The sequence below is a fragment of the Stegodyphus dumicola genome, chromosome 8 (assembly GCF_044657685.1).
Source record: "Stegodyphus dumicola isolate Sdum_Otavi_A_Nest chromosome 8, ASM4465768v1".
NCBI classification, from domain to species: Eukaryota; Metazoa; Arthropoda; class Arachnida; order Araneae; family Eresidae; genus Stegodyphus; species Stegodyphus dumicola.
This window is the reverse complement of record NC_140775.1, coordinates 7,304,169-7,322,299: the sequence shown is the minus strand read 5'-3', so window position 1 is coordinate 7,322,299 and position 18,131 is coordinate 7,304,169. Positions and strand designations below refer to the sequence as shown.

The 18,131-nt window shown below is 30.8% G+C and overlaps 1 protein-coding gene across 4 annotated transcripts in view; it reads right to left on the bottom strand.

The window, feature by feature from the left end:
* Top3alpha (topoisomerase 3-alpha) overlaps nt 1–18,131 on the bottom strand; it is a 171,055-nt gene that overhangs the window by 109,914 nt on the left and 43,010 nt on the right. For all 4 annotated transcript variants that reach the window (XM_085821549.1, XM_085821547.1, XM_085821548.1 and 1 more), the window contains exon 8: nt 2,838–3,018. In XM_085821549.1, the coding sequence (XP_085677675.1) occupies nt 2,838–3,018 (181 nt within the window). The remainder of the gene's footprint in view (nt 1–2,837; nt 3,019–18,131) is intronic.

The window sequence follows — 18,131 nt, the reverse complement described above, 5'->3', positions numbered from 1 at the left end:
AATCTGTTTATCAATTTCATGCTGCTCAGCGGCGGCAGCGGGAGGAGGGGGATGCCGTGGCGCGCAATGAACTGGAAGTTGATCTGTCAGCACTATCCTTATCTTCAGGGCAGATGTTTTTATTTTATTTGGCTTATAATTCCTTACTAAATGCAGTATTTCATCTCGATGTACTCCGTCTTTCATATGATTTCAATCAAATTCCTCGTCATTATAATTCACTTCCCATAGCAAAGAAAGTAACAGAGGTTATTGAAAACAAAAAAATTTCGATTGACAAATTAGTCGGTATTCTCGACACAGCAATTATAAGGAGTTGAACAGCGGAACTTTGTAACTGAACAAGAAATTATGTCTGCTTATAGAATTAAAGAGAATGTATTATCACATAAAAAACAAAGCAACTTAAACAACTTACATTGAAAGAAACGTTTAATAAAGTAAACAAATAAATATTAAGCTTTTTTTTTAATTTTGATACCCTTTAGATCATAATTGTTCTTTATTTCATAAATTACAGTTTCATATTTTTAATTTTATAATTTCTGCATGCCATCTTACCAGATTTAAACTATGATCTATAATCCGGAAAAATCGATAATCCGGAATCGCCGAAGTCCCGACGAGTCCAGATTAATGACTTTTGACTGTATATTTATTAATCTCTCTTTTTTTTATTAAACTTATTTGATTTTTCCTTTCACATTTCAAAATTAAGGTTCATTCCAAATAAAATTCATCCATTTTTTTTGAATTTATTTTAAAAATTTGTATTTTTAAATAATTTTTATAAATTTTTCAAAAACGTTTTGAATTATAATCTGTAAAATTTTTACCACCACCTTAAAGTAGACATATTTCTAAGCATACCTACAAAAAATTACAGTTTTTTATTCAAAATTTCTGAAGATATACGTGAATTTATGTATTGGCACATTTTTAAATTTGGCATATTTGTTGAAAGCGATAAAACATCAAATGTTGTTTATACACTTTGCTAAAATTATTTGAAAGTAGGAACGAAGTCACTTTTTTTCTGCTTATGCACAGTGTGAAAAGTTAGGAACGAGGTAACTTTTTTTCCCGCTCTGGCATAATGGATGGTAAAGGAAAATGGGTTGCCATATACTAAGAAGTTTGCCAAGAGAATTATTCTTGGCGCAAACTGAAAAAATTCCATTAAGATAAATTTTTGTATTTCTACGTAAATTCCACACCAAATTTTATAAAATTTATTATCTAAGTATAATTTGAGTCGTAAAATCGAAATATGGAAAAAAAATTGGTATGTTATTTCAGAAAACATCCCATTTTGTGTCAAAACACCTATGTTAGTACAATGCTATATATAAATCTAATAAATATCCTAAGTTGCATTTTTGAGACATGAAAAATGCAATTTGAATTTTGTCAATTGGCCCAGTAGAACGAGAGATATAGAACTGTCCACCAGCCTTTTTTTTTTTTTTTTTTTTTTTCCCTTATTCAGTGTACATGGTAATATTGCAGTCTTCTATATAATTTTTAATATCCTTATCATTACAGTATAAAAAACTAAAGAGAGAAATCACATAATAAAAAGATGCTACCCATGGAACATATACATTAGCCTTGCTTGTTAAATCCATTCTATTTATTAAATATGCCAATAATAATATGGATATGTGTTTTGATCTTAGTCACAACTGTGACAGTAAAATAATCTAATGTGAAATGTTTTTGGCCTTCCAATTAAATGAACAAAAACTCTGTTACAAAAATAAAATATTTTACCAACTGCATATTTAAATTTAAATTAAAATTTAATTTAATTTAGTTTAATAATTAATCTTTTTTAAATTACTTAAAGCTTCTTCTTCTTCTTCAATTGTACTACAGTCTATTACAGGCCAAGGCTCTCTCAACAAGATTCCTCCAATGGATCGGAACAATTGCTATGGTCTTCCAATGATTTATTTTTAAAGTCTTAAGATCTGCCTTCACACAGTCTATACATCTTGTGGGAGGTCTTCCTCTTTTCCTGGTACCCTCTACACTTCCCAAGATCACCTTTTTAACAGGGTTCAGTTTTGTGATGTTATGCTTACTCCATCTGTTCTAACCTCCAAGTTTTTTTTAATTAAATTTGGAACACAAATATTCTATGTTTTGCCGAGTGGCAACACTTTTTTTTTAATTGCCGAGTTTTCTGTTTAAATTTAAAACAAATACCTTATGGTTTTTTTCAAATGACAACACATTGCTTTTAAATCATCAAGTTTGTTAATTAAAATATTACTAAATTTGCAGGAAATATGAAATAAATAAACTTCAAAAATCAAAAAGCATTTGAGGTGTGCATGTTTGGGCTATGTTTTTCAAAATTTGGTGGCCCTTGCCTGTTGTTTTTCCGCACTGCAAGGAACATAACAAACATACATACATACAGATTCATCATTATTTAATGACAGATTTATCTGCTAGAAATGTATAATCATCTTATTTTACATTTCTTTTCATAGCTTTCTATTCATTAGGATACCTAGATCAATAATAAATATAAGAAAAGAAAAATATTTTGTAAAATAAGTTAACATAATACATAATAAGCGGGAATAAATCTTAAAAGCAGGAGTCAGACTATTGACAGGCTTAAATATGTTGTGACATTTATGGATATCTTAGTATAAATTATCCTTTCAATATTAATATACAAACACAAACCTATACAGATATTGAGCCCATAAGGTTCTATAAGAAACTTAATACAGAGTTAAAAAAATTTTAAGTTAACTGGGAAAAAAATCTTCAAGAGAGAAATGCTAATTCAAGCATTGATTTCATAGAATGCATCTTACCTCCCCAATTAGAATCTTCACACTGCATTTCAACTAATGCAATAAGATTCAACTCCTTAGGAAAAATTTTTGTTTCTGTCCTTGGATAACTGATAAAACCTTTAGTATACAGTTTCTCAGCTACAGCCATTGCTTCTTTTGCATTAATACGTAATTTTCTAGAAACCAGTTTTTCAAATTCCTGTAAAATAATAAATTCTTTCTTGGATAACATAGAAAAAAAGGCATATTAAGGGGGGCACTGACATTTTTCAAAATGCTTTTTAATTATATACAATACACAATTCAGTTACTGACAGGCAAACATGTTTATTAACGTAATCCTAATGACTACAGTCCAGCCCCCCCCCCTTTTTTTTTTTTTTTTTTTTTTTTTTTTTTTAAGAAACCAACTAGCATAAGAATATCACTTGCCACATCTTTTGACCAGCAGCTTGCCAATATATTTCAATGCAGCTGCACAAATATAATATATGCGTATATAAAAAGATTGAACATTGAAAATTTGAATCTTTACACTTTTTTTATGACTCGAATTTCTGAAGTCCAAACCTAAAATATCGCTAAAATTTTCAACTCAAAATTTGCAAAATATTAGTTTTATTTATATCTAATAGAAGCATTTATTTAAAAATATCTATAGATATACATATAATATCTATATCTATATTTATCTAAGAGAAGCATTTATTTTTAAAAAATGAATGGAGTTGCAATAGTTATTATTCAGCGATACCTGGATTCCAATGACCCTGACAAACAAGCTATTTCCGCATGCCAGAAAGCAAAATTATTATTATTAATAAACCTCCTGATTTAGAATTTACAAGTAATTAGCATATTGCATTTGCATTCATCAGGGTTTGTACACATTTCTGCACACGGAAATTAAGTACTTTTAAGAACCATTAATGAAAAAAATTAAGGAACTATGAGCAAATGGAAACTGAATAAATTCAATTTAAAATATTATATCTATGCCTGAACATGAATAGGATGCATTATTATTAAACATAACTTAATTAACATAATTATTAATATGTTTGAGTATAAAATTTTATGAAATTGATCAAGTAGCATTAAATATTTTACACTTATAATAACTGGACATATTTGAAAGAAGATAAGTGACATTTAAGTTATGTTTTACTAACAGTTAGCTTTTTTTAATGTCTCATTTTGTCACATACTTGCTCAGTCTAGAGGTTTAGTAAATAGTAAGTAGATTTTATGTCAAGCAGCATTGGTTAAAATTTATGATTTTACATAATCAGCATGATTCATAACAAAAGACTGGCTGTTGTCATCAATCCTGCTTGCCTATAGAGAGACCCGCTGATCAGAATAAACCTAAAAGGCTTGATGTAGGCACAGTTAGAAAGTTTTGAAAGTTAGCTGAATTTTCAAATTCCTGTAAAATAATAAATTCTTTCTGACGCTGTTAGTGTCTGATGCTGTTAGTGTTGTAGCTTCGTGTAGAGTTCTAGGAGTTGTAAATCAGTTAATATACTTTAAGGTTCTATTAAGCCTCTAAAGCATTAGCGGTGATAAGTTGTTTTGCATTAAGGTGGTTTGTTGACAAATGTCTGCCTATTCGGTCAACATAAGCAAATTTAGCCTTTTACTATCTCATGAAAAAATGCAGTGCCATAGTGAAAAAGTCTGCTGCTACATAGAAATACATCCTCAAAATTCTGCTGAATTAAAAAAATAGCATACTTTATCATGTTATATGTAAATAAATATTTGCCGAATATCACTTTTGTTTTTTTCGCGTTTAATTAGTATCAATATTGAAAAATAGAGGGCGCCACAACACCATTTCGGCGGATAGTCAATTTTCATTTTGGGGTAATACTTAATTTTTCTGCATTAAAATGGATAATATTTTTATCTTAGGAAACGAAGCAACATTTACAGATTCACCATGACACGTTTCGTTCATCAAAATGTTATTTCTACAGCACAAAATGTGCACATACATAGATTATATTCAAATACTTTGCAAAACTAAAGGCTTCAGTAACATCATTGCATCTTTCGCCAAGTAGGAAATTTGGCGAATTTTTCACGCCTGTGTTGTAGCTCGTCTGCAGAGTTGAACAGGTTTCGAATGTATACAACCCCCTGAAAAAAGTAATTTAGGAGGACAAAACGTTGAAAGCTTTCAATAGCCAATCAAGATAACAAAACGTTGAATTTTTTCAATAGCCATCTGCAGAGTCTTGAAATAAAAACTAGTTAGTGCATTCAACAAAAAATTTCTCAAGAGCAATGTTTGGCTCTCCACTAAATATAATTCAAATGATTAATTATTTGACTAATACTATTAATAAATATTCAGCTAAGGGTTATGCGAGAATGTGGAAAGATCATTCAATATTTTTTCAGAGAGCATTAGGAATATCTTTAAAACTGCCTCAGTTACCAGTTTTGAACCATTATACATAAAATCTTGAATACTGAACTGATATTTACATGGAGTAATTTATAGAACTTAATTATAAAAAAAGAATGCGTTCAAATTATACTCATATTTTTTTTTTAATAATCTCATTATATATTAAGTCAGAACTTCATTGAATGCAATTAAATTAAGTATAACTAAATAATTTAAAATAGTCTTCAAATATTAGGTATAGTGTGTTATTTTATATAAAGATTCGTTAAAGTAAATTTTGCCCCTTCAATATTTCAATATTTTTTCTTGCATCACGTAGTATAAGTTATTTCATCGCTGGAAGGATGGCATAATTGGAAATTAAGGAACATCTCGAGAGACAAATCAAGAAATTCGGCGAATATTTCGCAGCCGAGGATTTTCACTTACACTTTCTTTCAAAGAATCTGTTAGATAATGACGCATTAAGTTATATTTATTTTCAAACAATCAAGCTTTGCCAGTGTTAATAGAAGCGTTACAAGAGATTAAGATCTTGAATTAAGCTGATAGTACAATGTAATACGTTATACACCCCACAGATTTTTTTAAAATTTGGTATCTGTTATCATCATTGGTTTGGTTATTTATTTCATTACGGCAAAGCACGTAAGGGCTATCTGCATAAACTGAGGGATGCCTTCGTTGAGGACTTTTCTAAGTGAAACTGGCTTGTACCATGCTATACACGGAAAAAATCATGAAATCACACATGCAACCAGACCATTTGCTGCTATTCGAACCCCACTCGGTCATTGGTGACCTAATCCAGGGTTCGTACACATTTCTGCACACGGAAATTAAGTACTTTTAAGGGCCATTAGTGAAAAAAATTAAGGACCTACGAGCAAAGGGGAACTGAATAAATTCAATTGAAAATATTATCTATGCCTGAATTTCACTTTTGTAATACCATCCTAAAAATAAAATAGATCCCTAAGTAGTATGCACTATTATTAAACATGAATTATTTAACATAATTGTTAATAAGTTTGAGAATAAAATAAACTTTACGCAATTTATCAAGTAGCATTAAATATTTTACACTTATAACAGTTGGTCATATTTGAAAGAAGATAAGTGACATTTACGTTTTACTAACAGTTAGCTTTACGCTGATTTTTTTTTTTTTTTTTTTTTTTTAAATGTCTCATCTGTCACACACTTGGTTAGTCTAGAGGTTTGGTAAATAGCAGGTAGATTTTATGTCAAACGGCATTTGTTAATTTGAGAAATAAGATCATAATCAGCATGATTCATAACAAAAGACTGAATGTTGTCTCCGCTGTTGCTTGTCTAGAGAGAGACCTGGTGATTAGAACAAACCTGAAAGGCCTGATATAGGCATGGTTGGCAAATGTTGAAAGTTGGTCAGGCTCTGTTTAATGCAGTTAGTGTCATAGCTTCGTGTAGAGTTCGAGGGGTTGTAACCCAGTTAATATAATATACTTTAAGGTTCCAATAAGAAGGCATTATAGCAACAGAGGTGATAAGTTGTTTCGTATTATTTGAAGTCTCAGTAGATGCAAAGAATAAGTTTTACTTGAATTTTTACATTTTTATATTTTATCTTGTGACCACAGTGAGTATTAATGAAAGGCAATAACTCGCTTTAATATGTAGAGATAATTTTTAAGGGTAAGCAGTTAGTTATAAATACTGTATTTGAGGGCATATAAGATGCATCCTTATTTAGACGGCCACACACAAGGGAAAAAAGTTTCAATAGCGTGGTTTCTTTTAGTTCTCACCAGCCAAATAAACAATTATTGAATGCAATTACCTTCACGTATAAGATGCAGGTAACTTTTTTGAGACCAAATTTAGGAAAAAAAGTGCGTCTTATATGCCGTCAAATACGGTAATTAAATTAGGTATTTTGATAACCTTAGTCATTATGGATTTGCATGACCACTATTAAATTTTATTTTTAAACGATATTTGTTGAAAAAGCTCTATTAAAATCAAAATCTATTAAAATTTCACAGTTTAAAACACATATAATTTATGACACAGATTCTTAAACAATAGTACGATAATTACATATTAAAAGCTACAAAACATTTATGTTTTGTAACAACAACACTCAACAAAATATTTATCTGTCATTTAAATTTGAAGCATTCCCAGACATTTTGGCTAGTTTATATCGATTTCCTTCTCTTTAAGCATCTTTTCTAACAATTAGAGATTTGTCTCAATATGCAAACCAATGCGTTCGCTAGTTTCGCGTGCTTTACTCCTAACTTGTCAACCTCTCCACAATGTACCTATGAGGGTTTAATTGATCTGGCAAAAGTTAAATAGTCCATACCCCCCCCCGACAAACATGAAGCATATTATCACTATGTCTGAAATTAACTACAATATCAGAAAAAGATTTAAATAAGCCTCTTATTTAAAAAGAATAAAAATAACTTAGAACATAAAGGCATGTTCTGATGCTAACAAAATCAATTACAGCTCATGGTGATGTAATTAAACAAGAACAGTCAAATTCAAACTAAAAATGCGGACTAGTGGTCAAAGATTATGCAATTTTATTTTAATTTAATCTGGCTCAATAGCTCTATGAGGAAATAGAAATGGGAAATTAAATTAGGTATTTTGATAACCTTAGTCATTATGGATTTGCATGACCACTATTAAATTTTATTTTTTAACGATATTTGTAAAAAAAGCCCTATTAAAATCAAAATCTAATAAAATTTCACAGTTTAAAATACATATAATTTATGCATCTTTTCTAACAATTAAAAGCTGAAATCATAAACAATTGGGTAATTTACATAATAACAACTGCACATATCTTTCAAGAATAATTTTCTTTATGTATTCAGTTTCTTTCTTGAACACGTTTCCTTTTCATTTTAGAATTTGTGGATTTAATTAAGGATTTCAGTTATTCTAAAAAACACTAAATGCATTTAGAATGTAAAAGGCTAATTTTATTTCTTTAGTAATATGAACATTCAGAAGAAATATGAAATATATAAAGGCTGGTTACGGAGCAGATGTGGCAAAATTTCTAGAATTTAGTGACACATCAAACAAAATCTAGAAATGGCAAAACTTTTAGAATTTAGAGCAGACATTGGAAGCAGAATTTAGAAAGGCACTAGGCAGCAGAATTTAGGACCCACAGAGATTGCATCAGGTGGGAAAATGACTGGTGCCAGCTATGTGTAGGATGCATTAAGAAATATTAGATGAATCTTTTAAATTGTAAGTTGTCAATTACTTTATTAATAAAAAATCCGTTTCTATAATGCCTGTTTATGTGATAGGATTAGAAGAATTTTTGGTATTTTTCCATACTTGTGTCTAGTGAAAAGTAAGAAAATAAAGGGAAGATAAACATGTTAAGATTCTAATATCATAAGTAAAACATTCAAATATTATGTTTTCATTGCTCTTCCAGATGTTCTCCAAAAAGTATGAAATTCATTGTAAACTTTCTGTAAAATACATCCATTATGTGTTGATACCATGGAGACATTTTCATTTTGTCGCATATTTCTCGAAGCTTCTAGAATCATGGGTCTATAAATCTTGCCTTCAAATCCTTCTAAACTTTCCAAGCTGCAATGTTTAAAAGCTAGAAACATTTTGGGGGGGAAAAAAAGGAGGGAAAAAGTATAAAATTAATTTTATAGAGAAAACTGATGCATATTCTGAGAATTTTTAATATTCTGAGACAATTACATGAGAAAAACTATGAAACTATGAAAAAAATAAAAACAAGACATTTTTAATTCATTACATAGCTAATTTTGCTTTTGCTAAGAGCTGTTTCGTAAATTGTGTTTTATAGTATTATACCTTGTTTATTTTTCAGATTCAAAATATTCTATAATAAGTTGCCAAAATGAAACTTTATAATATGACAGTGAAAAATAAAAATGTTTTATTTTAATGTTATTTTCTAATAAATACAATTTCAATTTATTACCATTATTTTAATGAAATTTATCAATGTTACGATGTTTTAAAAAAATTGTCAAAAAATTCTCAGATCTCGGAATTAAAAAGTTTCTACAGAAACTAATCATAAAATCGCCAAAATGTTAAAAAGTCACCAAATTTAGAATCGTTTAATAAAAGAATTCACATCCCCAAAAGCGAAAAGTTGCTTAAGAGCTCTTTATTAGAAAGAATGAATTTCGAAATGCTTATGTTTCACTTCTCTCTTAGAAACTCGAGTATCCCATCATTTATATTAGAAATAGAAACAAATTATAACTCATGAGCCCATTCAAAAGATAACCACATATCTGGGACATAAATGATGCGTTTAGTTACTTTAAGATTTTGTAACTTCTTAAATTGAGATACATCTATTTTCAAATTATCATTGACATTGTCTCAGATAAGACCCGATATCGGCAGTGTGCCACCAAAAATATTCCTCCAAAATGCTAATTCACACTCAAAAATGCAGTCATAAAAACTGACAGAAATTTCAGATGATTAAAATTAAGGACCTTCTGCTGATTTTGGCCAAAATTAAGGACTTTTAAGGACCAAAAACCGATTCCAAAAAATCTAAGGACTTTTAAGGACTCTTAAGGACCGTACGAACCCTGCTAATCTGCTATCATGTAATGTGGTTTGTATTCGAAAATGGATTGTTCAAGGATGCCGGCAAACATTAAAAGCATTTAAACATTGGAAACCATCTCGAAACTTCAATATAAATCAGAAAAATTCGTGATTTTTTTATTTATTATGTGGCAAAATTACGAAAAATCCTTAAAATTTGAGGAAATTCGCTCAGTAAAAAAGTGGGTCTTGCGGAAGAATTCAAACAATGAATAACAACTTTACTTTGTAGGTATTTTGTCTGCTTTGTCAGCCTTTTGATTGTAAATCATCAAAAGCAGACTTACCTAAATTTCAATGATTATTTCAGCTTGTCACTGTACATATTAGATGTAAATAGGTGTGAACAGGATTTTTATACGTTATCATCAATTTTTTAAGATATTGTTGCATTTTGCAGCTTCGTATATTTGGAGTAATTGATGATCACGTGATGAAAGATGAAAAACATAAGAGGTATTTGTAATAGTTTCAGATATTTTTTTAAACCTCATTAATGTTATTAAAATTAAAACCCTGGCATTTTTAATTGAAACTATTTCTTGTTCTTTTTATAGCTTTTAAACATTACTTTGGACTGGATTATTTTGGTTATGGCAAAGCATACGAAAGCAGTTTGCCCAAAGAAAGGAATGTCTTCATGAGAAGCTTTCTAAGTGGAACTGGCTCGTATCCACATTATGCGTGGGGACAATCACGAAAACTCCCATGCAGGAAATTCTTTGGAGATTTGAACAATGGTCGATCTAGACTACTACAGCTATTTTAACGTTTGGCCGTGAATGGGTCTTGAGAATTGTTTTAATTATTAAACAAATGCCAGGCCATTGAGCATCAGGTCATAAAGCGACGAACTCTCCAATACTTTTAACAATGCAATAAAAATTATTTAGTGCATAACACTCGCCCAGATAAGCATCAGTCACGCTTTTTCTGGAGTCATACATCACGTATTCAGGGGAATTATTCAGTTAAAGATACTATCTGCTCAAAAGTACAAAGTGGTCCACAGTGGCAGATCGAGAACACTACAAGAGTACTTCAAAGCACACTCGAGGGCCTCCAACAGTGATCGCTGGTTGCAATTTGATAATGAAGGGAGTATATAAAAGTGGAAAAGGACTTCAGAGTTCAAATCCTAGGTTGTTTTCATTCTGTATGCTCTGCAGTAGATGGAATTTAATAATTGAAAGTTAATTTAACCATACAAACCACGTTACACAAAAAAGTGTGGAAAGGAGGAAGGAAAAACCATGGAGATAAACGGTAATCCTTGAACGAATAACGAATGAAAATTGGATAAATATAAAAATTACACAAAATTGTAATAGATTTGTCTCAAGTATAATTTTATTGTTTGCTTCTCTTTGAGTATGAGCGCAAAATGAAAAGAATTGTATAAAAGCACTTTCTGTAGGTCAGTTCTCAGTTCTTGCAAAAAAAATACTTTCCTCTCTATCATTTAGATACTTTACACAGCTGTAAAAAGTATATCAGTTGTGAATTTATTTCTCCTCTTGGAAGAGGAGAAAAGGGCAAACAAAGCAGCTTTTTCCAGAAGGGAAAGCTGCTTTGTTTCGGAAAACTTGTTTGGAAAAGCTTACCCATGCAGCTAAGAATGAAAGGAGAGGCCTAACCCCGCACTACGAGCGATACTTTGATACTTGTTAGTTAGGCTGGCCTCAGTACGGTATGAGGAGTGAAGCACTGCTCCCAGGCTTTGGTCTTGGTAATTTTTTGTTTGCATCCAGAGCTTCCTTTACAGCACTTTCATAGTATTTCCACACACAACAGTTCCATACAAATCGAAAAGCGGGACACTTCAGCATAAAACAAACATTCATTGTTGAATGAATAATAGAAATTTCTATAGTTTAGTGAAATTTTCCTCAAAAATCACATCTTGGTTATTTTTTGATAACTTGCAACAGCAATTTTGTGGTAATTTCAAAATTGTACACGTCTTTCGATACCCTTGATTCGCTACTTTTATTTTACGTTACAAACACCAAAATGTTTTAAATAAAATACATGTTTTGTCATCTGCATGTTATCATTTTATTTTTATAGAACTGAAAAATAATCACTTTGGGTTAATTAAAAAATAAAAAAAATAAAGTTCTGTCTCTGTTTCTTAAAATTTTATTTAGCAACTTGTTTAACTGATGACTAAATATAATACAAAATTATGAATGAAAAATCTTTGTTATTAAATGCAAATTCTTGAGTTGTGGTCTGTTATTTCTGAAAGAGTTTCAAGACAATAAAATAAGCCTCATCAATATGATTAATCAATATATAAATATATGCTTTGCATATTGTTATTTTCTGGATTACCTCGCAGTATGAAAATTTGAGGTATATGTGAATTTCGATGAATTAAATGTTTTAACAGTTTTAAAAAATGAAGCAATATTATATAGAGTAAGTCAATCAAGATTGCTATCTGGTGACATTGAGGTTAATTTTTAAATGTGAAATTTATAGCTATTATTTATTATATTATCAGAGAAATATTAAACTGGGTAAAATCACTAAAATAGGTATTGAATATTCTGCCAAAATTTAATTTGATAATGTCCTAAAACGTCTTTTATGTCAAAAATTTGAAACTGGATGGTTAGATGTAAATATATAAAATTATGCATGTTAAATTATTTGTTAAATTATCAAAAAGTTAACAAAGAAATATTCCCTCAGTTAGAGAGAAGTGTTTCAAATTTTTACTTCCGTTATTATTACTAAAGAAAGCGAAACGGGAATATGAAAAGTGGATCCTAATTGACGTTTTACTATTTGTTCTAAAACACAGTTCTTCAAATAATGTAATTTTTTACTGCTGAGAATTTTTTTCACAATTGTGTTTCTAATTGTGATAAGAGTTTCATTTTAGAACTACAAATGATTAATTTCGTATTTAAGAAATAATTCTGTACTATCAGCATAGTACTCTGTAATAGGTGGCTTTGCAAACAAATATTTGTCTGTTTTTAAATTTTAAAATGATGGAAATAATTTTTTTTTTCAGAATTAAAGGTAGATTTTTAATGTATTTTTCACTTTGTCATTTTTACATTTAGTCAGTTGCTTATACCAAGAGGAGAGACTAATTCAAAGACTCCCTAGGCAGACACACTCAAAGTCTAGGCAAATGTTCTAGCTATGCCGAATATCATTTAAGTTGCAGAAATTTACAGAATAGATTTATAGTCTTTCTCAGACAATCTTCAACATGTCTAAAAGATTTGGTTTTCTATGAAGACGATTGTTTAAAAGCAATGCTTTATGCATACTTTCAGAAAGACTGGTCATTTTAAGAGGTGGTCGTCTTAAGTTATCACACAAAAAAAATTTGGGTATAAAACGATTGAGTTATATTTTTATTTTACAGCTCCTACTATTTTTTAATGCATTAAAAATTTTACAATGTCCGATGCAAAATAGGCAAATCAAAATTCCCAAATAAAACAAGAATAAAAATAGTACAAATGCAACACAAGGACAAAAAAAAAGGGGGGGCGGAAAGAAAGATAGCTTTGATTATTAATAATTATTATCCTAGAGTTTATAATCTTATCGAAAAGTGAATCAGCATTTTTAAATATTGGAAATGAAATTTACTAAATCTACAGAAAGCAATGAACGAATAGAAAGTATTAATTCATTACAGCGCTTAACATTGCACAAGTGAAAGACGATCCCTGAATGTATATACGAGGGCTATCCAGAAAGTAGATTACGTTTTGGAATAAAAAAATAAACAAAGTATAGGAAACAAATTTTATTATATACAGATGAAAGCCACACTCAAATACTACTTTTCTACATAGTCACCATACAAATTAAGGCATTTATCGTAGCGATGTACGAGCTTGGAAATTCCTTCGTCGAAAAATTCGGCCGCCTGCGCCTTCAACCACTTCGTTACCTCTTCTTGCCTTCCATCTTGCACAAAACTTGTGGTAACCAAGCTTTTCGCTGATGATTTCGTGCAACAAACTTCGCGAAATTTGTGGAAAACTCAAAGAAAGTTCCATTATTGTGAAATTTCGATTTTCACGGACTTTAACATCGACTTTTTCGAGAAGTTCGGCGGTCACTATGCTGGGTCTCCCACTTCGATCTTCGTCGTGAACATTGGTTCGGCCATTTTGAAATCTTATGACCCACTGACGCACTCCACCTTCAGTGATAATGTTGTCCCCATACACTTCACGAAGCTGCCGATAGATTTCTATCGGTTTACAGTTTTTTGCAGTCAGAAACCTTATTACTGAGCGCACCTCGCAGGATTTTCAATTAACGCAGACATTTCAAACCGTCACAGTATCTGAACGGAGCACAGCACGAACCTCTCACTAGCACGGCTAGATGCAGACTGAGCTGCGCAACGCTCTGACCCCAAGATGGCCGCGCTAGCCCCGCCCCTAGCGGACACAGACGGAAACATAATCTACTTCCTGGATGGCCCTCGTACTTTCTGCTTTGAAAAAAAACCTATAAACCCCCTATGAAGTCTTTTTCCATTCTAGTACTCCAGATGGTGTTTTTAGCTTAAGGGGTTGTTGTATTATTTAAATCCTAATGCGGTGTTGCTATGGTTACCTGGGTCATTAGCGTCAACTCTCTTTGGCAAAAAATTGCATTTTCACCTCGGCGAGAATCCTGCCAAAGGTAGCAACCTGGTTATTCTGATGTCAGTAAACATGTGCACCGGTCAGAGCCATCTATTGCCAAAAGGCTACATTCAGGCTTCTCGAAATTCACTCTTAAGTCTCAGTAGATACAAAGAATAAGTTTCACATAAATTTTTATATTTTTGTGTTTTACCTTGTGACCACAGTAAAGGTTAACACGTTGAGCCTGGCGCTGAATTTGCTGTCTTTTCCGTTCAGCCGGCAGCGAGCGACCAAGCAGTGCAATATTGCCGAATTAAATTATTCATAAATTATACAGAAAGGAAGAAGACACACATAAAGTCTGAAAGTATTGTTCGAAATGTTACGATGACAATTCCAAACTATTTGGATGCAAGATAGCCAAAAATGTTACCAAAATAGTTGTTTTGTTTATATATGTGTAAAGCTAAGCTGTATTTTTGTATAGAATGTTTCAATAAATTTCATTAAAACTATATTTGATCACATTTCATTGAGACTATACTTATTTTTTAACTTTAATACTGTCCATCTGCGGGACCAACGCTAGCCAAACGAAAATTCCAGTGCCAGTCCTCAGGGACCGACGCTGAGCTCAGCATGTTAACAAAAGGCAGTAACTTTGCTTTAATATAGAGAGATAATTTTTAAGGGAATGCATTTAGTTATAATTCAATTAGGTACTAGAAAACCTTAGTCATTATGGATTTAGATGGCCACTATTAAATTAAATTTATTTTTTTAATAATATTTGTTAAAAAACCTATTAATATCACAATCTCATAAAATTTCCCAGTTTAAAATACATCCAATTTATGACATTGATTTTTAAACAATATTAGGATAATTACACATTAAAAGCTACAAAACATAAAACTCAACAAAATAATTATGCAACTTTTTAATTTGAAGGCCTGCCCAGACATTTTGGCTAATTTATATCGATTTCCTTCTCCTAAGCATGTTTTCTAACAAATATATGCAAAACAATGTTCTCATTAATTTCTGCGTGTTTTATCTCCTAACTGCCAACCTCTCGACAATGTACTAGCTATGAGGGTTTACTTGATCTGGTAGAAGTTAAATAGTCTGACCCGATCCCTCCCCCGCAATCGTGAAACAAATTATCACTATGTCTGAAAGTAACTATAAATCAGATAATAAATTTAAATAAAGGTTTAAATAAGCTTCTTATTCAAAAAGAACTTGGAACATATAGGCATGTTCTTATGCTAACAAAATCAATCACAGTTTGTGGTGATATAATTAAACAAGAAGAGTCAAACTAAAAATATGGACTAGTGATCAAAGACTATACAATTTAATTTGGTTCAATAACTCTATTGTCATAATAAACTCAAATGTCAGCAGCAGTAATGGAAAGACTAATAATTACAAATTATCAGAGCTGACAGGAACTAATGCAGGGGGTAAGTGGAGGTCAGAAACACACTCGTCTTACACTCCAAAAACCTCAGTTTAAAACCTGTCTAAGTGATTTGCATCCTGGTGAGGAAATAGAAATGGGAAATTATAGTAAAGGCTGAAACTGTAAACAGCTGGGTAATTTACACAATAATAACTGTACATATCTTTGAAGAATAATTTTCTTTCTCTTTACATATTTAGTTTCTTTTTTCAACACGTTTCCTTTTCACTTTAAATTTTTGGGATTTAATTAGACTTCTGTTATTCTAAAAAAACTAAATGCATTTAGAATGTATGGAAAAAGCTGCTAATTTTATTTTAGTAATACGAACATTCAGAATATCAAATACATGAATAAATATTCAGAATATGGTAAGGTCTGGTCACAGAGCTGGTGTGGCATAATTTTTAGAATTTAGGGACACACTGAGCAAAAAAGTCTAAAAATGGCAAAACTTTTAGAATTTAGAGAAGCCATTGGAAGCAAAATTTAGAAAGGCACCAGGCAGCAGAATTTAGGATCCACAGAGACCGTGTCAGGGGACAAAATGCCTAGCGCCAGCTCTGTGTATGAAGCATTAAGACATATTAGATGAATCTTTTGAATTGTCAGTTTTCAATTTCTTTATTAATAAGAAAATTCCTTTCTATAATGCCTATCCATATGATATAATCTTATCATATCTTATTATAAGTATTTTTGATATCTTCCATGCTTGTATCTAGTGAAAAGTAGACAAAAATATAATAAAATAAAATAAAAAGATAAAAATATTAAGAAAGCGATTTTAGAATCAGAAGTAAAACATTCAACTATTATGTTTTCATTGTTCTTCCAGATGTTCTCCAAAATGTAAAAGACTGTGTGTTACTACCATGGAGACAGTTTTCAATTTGTCACATTTTTCTGGAATTTTTTTAGAATCGTGGGTCTATAAATTTGCCTTAAAATTTTTCTAAACTTTCCAAGCTTCAATGTCTAAAATTCTAAAGAAAAATTACCCCTACCAATTCTGTAACAGCAAAAAGTCAAAAATGTTTTTTAAAAAAATCGGAAGAAAAAACTGTGAAATTAATTTTATAGAGAAAACTGATGCATATTCTGAGAATTCTGATCTTTCTGAGAAATGGGAAAAATTCTTACCATGAAAAAATTTAAAAGACATTTTTAATTAATTACATAGGTATTTTGGTTTTGCTAAAAACTGTTTCGTAAACTTTGCTTTATAGCATTATTCCTTCTTTATTTTTCAGATTCAAAAAAATTGTATAATATGTGGCTAAAATGGAACTTTATAATATGACAGTGAAAATAAAAATGCTTTATTTTAATGTTATTTTTTAAATATAATTTCAATATATTACCATTATTTGAATGAAATTTATCAATGTTAGAATGTTCTAAAAAAATCGTCAAAAAATTCCCAGATCTCGGAATTAAAAATTTTCTATAGAAACCAATCTTAAGATCGCCAAATTTAGAACCACTTAATAAAAGAAGTCACATCCCCAAAAGCAGAAAGTTGTTTGAGAGCTCTTCATTACAAAAAATAAAATAATTTTGAAATTCTTATGTTTCACTTCTTGCTCAGACACTCGAGTATCACACCATTATTTATACAGTCAAAGTCTTTAATCCGAACGTCTGTAATCCGGACCTCAAAGCTACAAACTTTCTGCGCATGCATTTACACATGCGCATAATACCTTTACGCATGCGCGTTTAATGTATAACGGACGGTATAAGCTAGGCTAAAATCATCTAATTATCTATTTCAGTTAATGTTGCAGATTGTGCTGTTCCTTAATCTTCTAATTGGATCCGGCTTATTATTTTTTGCACACTGTTAGAGCAATTTTATAAAAGTAAGCTTGAACTTTCGATTATGTCAAAAAGAATTTCTGATTCTGGAGCTACCAAAGGATCTACAAAGCGAAAGCACGTTTCGATATCCATCAGACAAAAAGTGGAATTGCTGCAAAAAATGGATAAAGGCATGTCCTGTTTCTCTAACCATTCCGAAATCTGTTTATCAATTTCATGCTGCTCTGCGGGAGGGGGGAGGAATGTTGCGGCGCGCAATGAACTGGAAGTTGATCTGTCAGCACTATCCTTATCTTCAGGGCAGATGTTTTTATTTTACTCGGCTTATAATTCCTTACTAA